The sequence below is a fragment of the Adiantum capillus-veneris genome, chromosome 16 (assembly GCF_014529385.1).
Source record: "Adiantum capillus-veneris isolate H3 chromosome 16, ASM1452938v2, whole genome shotgun sequence".
Classification (NCBI taxonomy): domain Eukaryota; kingdom Viridiplantae; phylum Streptophyta; class Polypodiopsida; order Polypodiales; family Pteridaceae; genus Adiantum; species Adiantum capillus-veneris.
Window position 1 is genome coordinate 3,333,564 of NC_140946.1, and position 10,733 is coordinate 3,344,296.

General features: G+C 44.6%; 1 protein-coding gene across 1 annotated transcript in view; it reads left to right on the top strand.

Annotated features, from left to right (window-relative positions):
- The window catches only part of LOC147438461 (uncharacterized), a 107,700-nt gene extending 97,950 nt beyond the window's left edge, over positions 1-9,750 (top strand). The window contains exon 6 of the mRNA XM_086484557.1: positions 9,190-9,750. Coding sequence (XP_086340683.1) covers positions 9,190-9,476 — 287 coding nt within the window. The 3' untranslated portion in view covers positions 9,477-9,750. The remainder of the gene's footprint in view (positions 1-9,189) is intronic.
- The last annotated feature ends 983 nt before the right edge of the window (positions 9,751-10,733 follow it).

Here is a 10,733-nt window from a genome sequence, read left to right on the forward strand (position 1 = left end):
CTTGCTCAATGGCGAGTTCAAATGGTCCTTTTTCAAAAGAGAACTTAAAAATTTCATTAAACAAAAATTCAATAATTCATTACTTACCTTACCAGTTCATGCCCTTCCTCTAGTACCTCGAGGATATCCTTCACCAATCATCAATCTTACGAGTTACATAGGCAACTCGTCATTCGCGTCTTTCCAATAGATCCGAAGTTTTATTATTCAAGAATCTGTTAACTCAATTCCGCCCTCTCAACCTCGAGAAGAATAATCTTCCTAGAAATCAATCTAGGTATCTGTGCTTGTGTGTTATGTTGCGCTATTGGTCTCGAGGATATTAAACCTATTGTATTCTCCCACATTAGAAATGTCCAAATCATAGAGCATTAATCTCATGTGAGGATGTCTTCCTTTGGCAAATAGAGTTAGTCATCCCTCAAATCCGAAGATTCTTTACGCACCGCGGCACCTCTTTCCGCGTTTTCCTTTTGTGGGTAGTTAGCATCTGTCACAAACAGCTGACGTGTCAAGCCACTAAGAATGGAGCCAACTTGCAGATCTGGGCCAAGGGGCCTAAACCCTAGAAGTAGTAGTAGAAGAAGCAGAAGCAACAAAAGAAGTTTTACCAACTTGCAGAGTTTTGCGGAGAGGTCTATTTTTAAAGAGACCCCGTTCAATGGGGCCCAAGTGACTAAAGGCATTAAAATAAAGCACCCAAAAGACTAGCCCGGAGAACTGATGACGTGGCAACAGTTGTACGGACAACCCGCAAAACGAGCTGACATGTTGACGTGGCACGTGTACAGATTTCCACATTTTACGCTGATGACGTGGTTACTATACGGATTTCTGCAAAACGCGCTGGCTGCTTTTGGAACAGAAGCTTTTAGAGTTTGATGCTTTTCATGTAATTGCTTTTCATAGGCAAGGGCCTTTAAATATGTGCAGAGGGCTCATAATGAAAGAATCTTCGTGTCCCGACCCGGACTTATTAGCCACTCCCACCCTTACTCCATCGTGCATCAGACGCGCTCCCGTCTTCATCGCTCTGTCTTACAGGGCATAAGCCATAAGAAACCCAAGACACGGCGTTCATGGATTCGGCAGAATAGTTGCAATTTCTCTCCTCGACGAGTTGCGCGACATTCTTTCGAGGCATCCTCAAGAGAATCTCTTGATGCTGCAAATTTTCAACAGATTCTGAACTACATGTTAACCCCCTCTGATGCCCCAGGTGGTACCTCCTCCGGCACTAGGAAGTACGAGAGCTTCCAACCGCCAACCTTCCCAGCCGTCTGTTCCAATCGGGGGAGTTTTAGGAATATGGTTCAGCCATCTGACCCTGATTCCAATAGGTGTCCCAGTTTCTAAGATCTTGCCTGCTAACTTATTTCCAGTTGGTCCATGGAGATTTCCAAATGTTTCTTTGAGGAGTGGGCCACTATGTGCTGACGTGTTTTTCTTGCAGTTGTCAAGTGCATGTCACATTCTCCTCGGTCCAAAGAAAGCTTCCGTGATTAGATTTAGAGTGCAGGTTGTACATGACGACTCCTTTTGGATGAAGGAGACTGTCTTACAGGAGTAGACAATTGTAAGGTGTAGCGGAATAAATGTTGTATTTTCTCAAGATTAGTGATCTTTACTGCTCAAGGTTCCTTTTAGTTCTTAGGGAAAGAGAGAGATTTCCATCTTATGGAGAGTGCTATGATCACGAACAAAGTGAGTGGATATTGTGTGTGCAAGTGAATGAGATTGAGAGAAGAGAAGAGAGAGAAGATACGACACCGAGAGGTTGTAAAACCCTCCTCCGAAGGCCCCACTCTCGTCGGCGGGAGTGGTTTACTTGATTGCACAAAAGCGTACAATGCGAATGCAATGGGACTAGGCCGATGACGACGACGGCGACTTACGCTGAAATCTGTGACCTTCTACGTGGCTGAAAATGACTGTTTTTGTTGGCTGAATTGAGGATGAAAAACGCTGAAGGATCTAGGATTCTGCTGCGTTTTTGAAGGAACTACTGCCGGCTGAAACACTGAGTATCTGCTGCGATTCAATGGCTGAATTGCTGAGGGCAAAACGCTGATTTTCCTGCACTTTAGGCTGCGTTTTTGGGGGAGTTCTTTGGCTGAAAAAACGCTGGTACAGCAGTGAAGTTCTGGCTGAAAAATGCTGCCCCAGCAGGTCTCATAAGGCTCAAATCACTGATTTTTGAAGGGGTTCTAGGGATGATAAAAAACGCTGATGAGGGGTCTTGCTAGCGTTAGTGAATGGGAGAGGTTGCTGATGTTAGTGCTAGGGGGAAACGCCAAGAGCATGAGGATGCTGGCGATGGTTGCTGGGAGAGGATACACCAGGTATGCAAGAAGCAAAAACGCTGATGGCTGTGGGTGGAAGGGGCCTCACCAAGTCGGCTTGGAGAGGGTCTTGCTGAGAGAGGGAGGGAACACCTGTTTGCTTGGTAGCCTGCTGTGCTCCTTGGCTCATCTGCCAATTTGTGCTAACTTGGGTTTGCTTATAAATTAACTTACCCAATTTGCCCTACTGAGTACCCAACAAAAGTCACTTAATAAATAAGTGAAAAATGTTAAATATAGGGAAAAATAGGCTAAAGTCACTTGAAAAATCCCCAAACTGTCTCTGATGGAATCTGATGGAAATGCTTATGCTTATGCTTATGCAACCAGAGGATATGCATCTACTCTAAGTGACTGGGCATGCACGGTCTACGAATAGACTCACAAAAGTGCGAGATCACTTCTAATCTAACTTGACTGGACTTGACGGAAACCCTGCTATTGTGTAGCTTGTCCACGGACACATAGGATTGGGATGTGTCACGTGACGTAAACTTAACATCCCTATCTGAAACAATGGACTTTGGCAAACCATAGAGGGGGTACCAATGCTTTATGAACAATTGTGCAACATCTTGTGCAGTAACTGTGGTCTTACAAGGAATCAAAATGCAGAATTTGCTGAAACGATCAACAATAGTTAAACATTGAGTGTTCCTTGAATGCTGACTTGGTGGTAAGTTAGTCACAAAATCCATAGAGATATCCTGAAAAGGTCCCTCGGGAATAGGCAGCGGAAGCAAGAGGCCTTGCTGCTTACCTCGAGGAGCTTTTACTTTTTGACATATAGTGCAATGTGTGACATAACTAAACACATCTTTTCGCATTTTAGGCCAATAGAAAAATCGTTCAATCTTTTCCAATGTGGTGTTCATACCCCTGTGCCCACCCGTGAGAGAGTCATGTGCATCATGCAATATGGCTGGCGTGAGAGAGGGCAACACACATAGACGCTGATGAAAAAATAACAATCCATCACGAATGAGATAGTTGCTAGGTCCTTGGGAAGCAAGAGCCAGCAACCAATACTTACCAAACTCCGAATCTGCATATTGATTCTTCATGCTGTCAAAAGACTCACCCTGTATAGAAAATGTGGTTCTTGACTCAAGAGCCAAAATCTGTCCTTTGCGACTCAACGCATCTGCAACAGGGTTAGCTTTTCCAGGCACATACTCAATCAAACCGCCAAATTGCTCAAAAAATTGTGACCACCGCGCTTGGCGATCACTCCAATGTGCACTAGGCATAGACTGTAGCCACTTGAGGGCTTGATGATCTGTGCGTACTGTAAACTCTCTACTATACAAAAAATGCTTCCAATGCTTAAGAGAGTGAATGACAGACAAAAGTTCTTTATCATAAACTGAATAATTCTTTTCCGCACTATTGAGCTTCCGGCTAAGGAAAGCTACTGGGCGACCATGCTGCTGGAGCACAGCGCCTATGGCGACATTGCTCGCATCTGTCCATACCTCAAAGCGATCATCTCAAGAGGCAAGGATAAGACACGGTGCTTCTATCACCGCAACCTTGAGAGCTGTGAAAGCCTCAATGGCTGCCTCGGGCAAGTCTACGCGCTGACGGCGAGTCTTTACCCCTTTCAAAATATCAGTCATAGGTGCAGCAATGCGTGCAAAATTCTCTATGTGCGAACTATATGCTTGACATAAACCAAGAAAAGAACTCACATCATATGCAGTTTTGGGCAAATCCCAATTACGAACCTGTTCCACCTTCGCGGGGTCTAGCTTGACGCCTTCTGCAAAAATGATATAACTTAGATAAGTGACTTCAGTAAGAAAAAATTCAGACTTCTTAGCTGCAATTCACAACTGACACTCATCCAAACGAGTTAATACCCTTTCAACATCTCTTTCATGTTGTTCCCACGATGCAGAAAAAATGAGAATATCATCTAAAAAGATGAACACACATACACCTACCATGTCGCCGAAACGACCTACCATGAGATGATTGAACGTACCCACGGCTTCTGTCAATCCAAAAGGCATAACAATATACTCCCATTGCCCTCGCTCGGTGCGAAAGGCAGTCTTGAAAATGTCGCCTTTGAATACCCGTACCTGATGGTATCCACTTTTGAGATCGACCTTGCTGAAAACCTTTGCCCCATTGAGCCTATCCAAGATATACTCAATGCGAGGCATCGAAAACTTGTTCTTGACGGTCATCTTGTTTAATGCCCTGTAATCAACACACAAACGAGACAAACCATCCTTCTTGCGAACGAACAAAATAGGAGCAGCAAAAGGACTTACACTAGGACGTATGAATCCTCTAGCCACCAACTCCGTGAGTTGTCGCTCTAACTCTTCCTCCTGTGACTTGTTCAAACGGTAGGGAGCCTTACTGACTTGCTGCGCTTCCTTCATAAGCTCGATGCGGTGGTCCTCCGGCCGCTCCGGTGGGAGACGAGGTGGAAGATCATGGTGCAAAAGGAGATGTTTAAATTTCGTAAACAACTCCGAATACTTATCTGGAGCTTGAATGCTCTGGGAAACTGGAGCAGCATAAATGAATACCGCTTGTGCTTCTCGTCGTAATTCACGCTTTACTTGTACATGCGAGATGAGAGGCAAAGAATGCAAGCCCTCCTCAGCACGAATGATGAGGGGGGAATCATTATCGAAATGTAAAGTGATCATGTTAGCACTAAATTTAATTTCAGGATCAAGTTCACGAAACCATTTAATGCCTAAAATCATATCACATCCTGAGAGAGGAGACACAAGAAATTTCCTACGAAAAGAAGCTTGTTGAACGGTAAACATCACATCAAGGCACTCCTTCGTGATAAGAGAGTCCATACCAGGAGCGAAGCCAGAAACCTCGAGAGGAGATTTCTGACTAACCTCTAGGCGGGCTCTCTCAACAAGAGGGGGACTAATCACATCATGCATACTGCCTGGATCAAACAATACGACAAAACGCTGTCCTTTTACATGACCATAACACTTCATGAGAGATTCATCAATGTGTGTGTCAGAGTCATGAGAAGATGTAGGTTGTGTTGTGACAGAGTTTGTGGTAGTTGCGGGTGCCTTTGGTTCTTTAGGTGGGAGTGTCTTAGGACAGTTTTTCTTAATGTGACCCTTAATGTGACATTGAAAACATCTACCTTCTTTAGCATAAATCACTTGTTCTTCAGCCATGATGTATCCTCCTATAATTCCTTGTGAAGTTTTTTCATCAGGGGTTAGCTTAGGTTTTGCAGGTGCTTTAGCTTTACCCTTAGATTCATTGTTAGAGTTCTTTTCCGAGGAATTAGAGGAAGAAGGGCTAGAAGAATTACCATTCTTACCATTCTTTCCGTTCTTACCGTTCTGTGTGTTTTGAGAATTCTGCGGGGTTCCTTGAGAAGTCTTGTTTTCCTTAGGCTTTCCTTTGTTGTGCTTCATCTCGTGGGCGAGAGCAATTGCTACTGCTTTGTTGAGATCGATGGGATCGAGTACTTCGACATCATACTTGATATACTCGTCCAATCCGTAAAGAAATGCCTCCTTGCGCTTCGCTTCCGATTTGCGTAATTGAGTGTCAAGCTGCAAAACACGATTAGAGAAAGACATGACCGGCATACCATTTTGCTTGAGAGCTCGCCAATTGTCCTTCAATCGTGCAAGGTACTGAGGTGGCATAAACCGCGCCTTGAGCTTGTCTTGGAAATCAGCCCAACTAAAAGAGAGGGGCGTGAGATCCTCGGTTGCCTCTAGGTGCACGGCTAACTGTGCCTCTTGCTATGCTTGGTACCAATTTATGGCATCACCGGCAAGGTACATAGCTGCCGTCAAAACTTTGATATTGCCTGTTTTCTTAGTTGTCGCAAAATAAGCATTAAATTGATGCAACCAAGAATGAATAACAGTAGCATCCATCTTACCGTCATACTTACTGAAAGTCAACTTCTTTGTGACTAGATTGTGTGAATCCGCATCGTGGCTTGTGCCACTTGACGAACTCCCACGATCTTTGAGTGGTTCGGTCTTCGAGGCTAGGAGTTGGGCAATAAATTCTTGATTGTGAAGATCCCTTTAAGCTTCACGCTCGGCCTCTTTTCCTGCTTTTCGTTCATTTCGTTCAGCGCGCTCTCGTTCGAGAGCAAGCCGATTTTCTTCTTGTTGTGCGGCAAATCTTGCGTTTCTTTCGTCGCGCTCGCGGTCCTTGGCTGCTTGATCTACGGCCATTCTTGCAATTCTGTTGTCGCGCTCATGGTCCTGAGCAAGGCGCTCGCGTTCTAAGGCAAGGCGCTTGTCTTCTTGTCTATCCATCATGGCCATCATCTGCTTGACCATTGCCTCCATAGGGTTTGGCGTAGATGGCGAAGGGGGAGGGTTGGAAAAATCTCCTGGTGGGGAGAATCCTTCATCGCCTCTCTCATGCTCATCACTTGAATGCGAAGTATCCATGTCGCTTCGGGTGACGACCATGCACTATGATCTTGGGGTCTTAAGCTCGCGAGGAACTTGGTTCTTGAGGGTCTTGAGGTTCTTGATGTCCTTGATTCGGGAGAATCTTGGGTTCTTGAGGATCTTGAGGTTCTTGAGGTTCTTGAGGGGTTCTTTCGCTTGCAAATCGTGTTGAGAAGGATCTTCTCTTCACCCGAGTTCTACCCTTTTCTGCGGGCGCACCCCTTGGCGGCCTTGCGCTCACACCAAGGTTGCTTTTTCCCACCTCACGTCGATTGGCCGGCCGCTAAGTGCACGGTCCGCTCTCAATGAGTGAAAAGAGACACAAGGGTAGGTTGGACAAGCCCTTCTTTCTTGGGATTCCTGTCACTCTTCAACAAAACACGATTAGGAATCGCCACGCCCAAGTAAACTTGGGTTCGTGCGATCGCAACAAGCAGAAAAATTCTTGTGGTTCTTTTCCTTGAGTAATGCAGAACACTTCCAAAGCTTTGATACCAATGTAAGGTGCAGCGGAATAAATGTTGTATTTTCTCAAGATTAGTGATCTTTACTGCTCAAGGTTCCTTTTAGTTCTTAGGGAAAGAGAGAGCTTTCCGTCTTATGGAGAGTGCTATGATCACGAACAAAGTGAGTGGATATTGTGCGTGCAAGTGAATGAGACTGAGAGAAGGAGAGAGAAGAGATACGACACCGAGAGGTTGTAAAACCCTCCTCCGAAGGCCCCACTCTCGTCGGCGAGAGTGGTCTACTTGATTGCACAAAAGCGTACAATGCGAATGCAATGGACTGATGCAATGGGACTATGCCGATGACGACGACGGTGATGACGACGGTGACTTTAGCTGAAATCTGTGACCTTCTACGTGGCTGAAAATGACTGTTTTTGTCGGGCTGAATTGAGGATGCAAAACGCTGAAGGATCTAGGGTTCTGCTGCGTTTTTGAAGGTACTACTGCCGGCCGAAACACTGAGTATCTGCTGCAATTCAATGGCTGAATTGCTGAGGGCAAAACGCTGATTTTCCTGCACTTAGGCTGCGTTTTTGGGGGAGTTCTTTGGCTGAAAAAACGCTGGTACAGCAGTGAAGTTCTGGCTGAAAAATGCTGCCCCAGCAAGTCTCATAAGGCTGAAATCGCTGATTTTTGAAGGGGTTCTAGGGATGATAAAAAACGCTGATGAGGGGTCCTGCTAGCGTTAGTGAATGGGAGAGGTTGCTGATGTTGGTGCTAGGGGGAAACGCCAGGAGCATGAGGATGCTGGCGATGGTTGCTGGGAGAGGATACACCAGGTATGCAAGAAGCAAAAACGCTGATGGCTGTGGGTGGAAGGGGCCTCACCAAGTCGTCTTGGAGAGGTTCTTGCTGAGAGAGGGAGGGAACACCTGTTTGCTTGGTAGCCTGCTGTGCTCCTTGGCTCATCTGCCAATTTGTGCTAACTTGGGTTTGCTTATAAATTAACTTACCCAATTTGCCCTACTGAGTACCCAACAAAAGTCACTTAATAAATAAGTGAAAAATGTTAAATATAGGGAAAAATAGGCTAAAGTCACTTGAAAAATCCCCAAACTGTCTCTGATGGAATCTGATGGAAATGCTTATGCTTATGCTTATGCAACCAGAGGATATGCATCTACTCTAAGTGACTGGGCATGCACGGTCTACGAATAGACTCACAAAAGTGCCAAATCACTTCTAATCTAACTTGACTGGACTTGACGGAAACCTTGCTATGGTGTAGCTTGTCCACGGACACATAGGGTTGGGATGTGTCACGTGACAACAATGGTTGAGGCCAATTACTTTATGGATATCAGATTCCAAACAGTTTTCAGATTTAATTGAGAGCGAGTATAGAGAGGCCTGAGGAAAGTTGGTTTGGTCAGAAAGGTGTGCATCTTGGTACCTTCCCTTGGCTTTTGAGGTGGGCAGCGAGTGAGTCCCTTTTGCCTCTCTTACAGTTTGGTTGTGCCATAGAGATGCATCCTTTTTTGGGGTACATCATCAGGAAATGTTAAGAGTGGATGCGGATGATTTTGGAGGCGCCGCCCAGGTGTTTCACAGTCCCTTGGGTTTTGTGAGCTGCTATGGGAGGATGCTTTATATCAGCTAGATACCCAGCATTGGACTCTGTGGTTTTTGCTACATCGCCCGAGGTGGATAGAACTTATGGCAGATTTGTGTGGTCTTGATCACTACCGAGATAGCTATACATCACCACTTGATTAGAGTTCTTTGTCCCCATATGGATCCTGTGGTTTGTAATGGGATTTTTCCCCATGATTTCAATGTTTTTCCCATATGTCTTGGACATAGACTGATGGTTGATTTCATGTAATGCAAAGGGTCAAGCCCCACTTTTATTGATTGATTGAGAGAGAGAGAGAGAGAGAGATAGAGCGAGAGAGAGTTGTTTTGCAGCAAGCCAGCCCCTACTGGAATCTGGTATCAAAGAGGAAGACAACAAGAAGGCCGAGCCCAGGCCTGTCAGCTATGTGTATTCTTTCTTTCATGTTATATTTGCATTGGCGAGCATGTACTCAGGGATGCTTCTCACTGGCTGGACAACAGCTGGTCAGGACTCAGAGGAGCTGGTTGATGTTGGCTGGCCATCCGTATGGGTGCGTATCAGTACAGAATGGCTTACTGCAGGGCTATTTATGTGGTCGCTTGTTGCTCCACTGATTTTCCCAGATCGAGAGTTTTGATCAGTGATATGTATTTGTAGTGGATATGTAAAATATATGTAAATTTAGAAACATGGCATGAGTGGCAAATTGTCATATTTGTGATATGAGAATATCTACTACTACATGTAGAGATCTCCATGCATGAAGATCTACAGGACTTTAAGATGATAGCACCTTAGCCAAAAATGAAGGCATCTGATATACTCTCCTCTTATTTGAGTGATTGCTTCAAAGCCTGAAGCGCAGATTTTTATATGAGGTAATTTTATTAAACGATCTGCCTTAGACTTCACTTCTAGAATTTAGGATTGCAAGGTGGTGGCATCTCATTTGGTTATGGAAGTAGGCATATGTCGTCTTGAACTCAGTTCTTTGTTGTGTTGAAGTGGAAGCTTGGTCAATTAAGGCGTCTGTTTATTGCATTTATCTCTTTGTACTGGTTCTGTTTTTTTGTTGAAGTTGGAGCAGCCTCTACACGTGCGTGCTTTGCTTTTGTATCCATCAGACACAAACCATTGAAGCAGTGAAGTGGTTTTAGCATAGCGGCTTTGCACCAACAAAAGAACACATGGCCTTCTTAAATCATGTCTTGTTCATATGTGCATCATGAGGTGCCTCCTTGTGATTAGCAACGTGGTTGGATGGCTATGCCAGTGGTTTTGGAAGAGCTCTAGCAAAGACACCGCGAGGTTAACCAAACGAAGAAAAGACCGAGCAGAGAGATTTGATTTTGGAGATTTTTCAAGTTGCATTCATTCATTTTGATGCGAGGGACCGAGGGGGAGAGATTTTTTGGATTTTGTGAGACTGGTTGAGAGAGATTTGAAATTATTGGATTTTTGAAGTTGCATGCCTTCATTTTGTGTGTGTGTGTGTGAGAGAGAGAGAGAGAGAGAGAGAGACGTCCTTTATATGCTAAATTTTTACTTATTCGATCAATTGAGTACATTGTTTGGTTACATTTAACTCTGGGTATTGTGCAATGAAAAGCTCTTATGACTTATGAAAGCTATATGATTACAATTAGGTTGGTCCATTACATAAGAGAGGCTAGATGTCATACAAGAAATTTGGGGCCATATGTTTGTTCTTTATAGTCGATACTCTTTCCCTCTTTGGCTTCGGCCAAGTTTGGTGGTAGACTCTTTGGACGAAAGAGGAAGAGGAGGAGAAGATGAACTACACATAGCTTAATATTAGCCTTGTGAAGTCTTATTGTTCCTCAAGGTTTCTGGATCAGGAAAGATAATGCAGAGATTAGTCACAAGCCTTGAT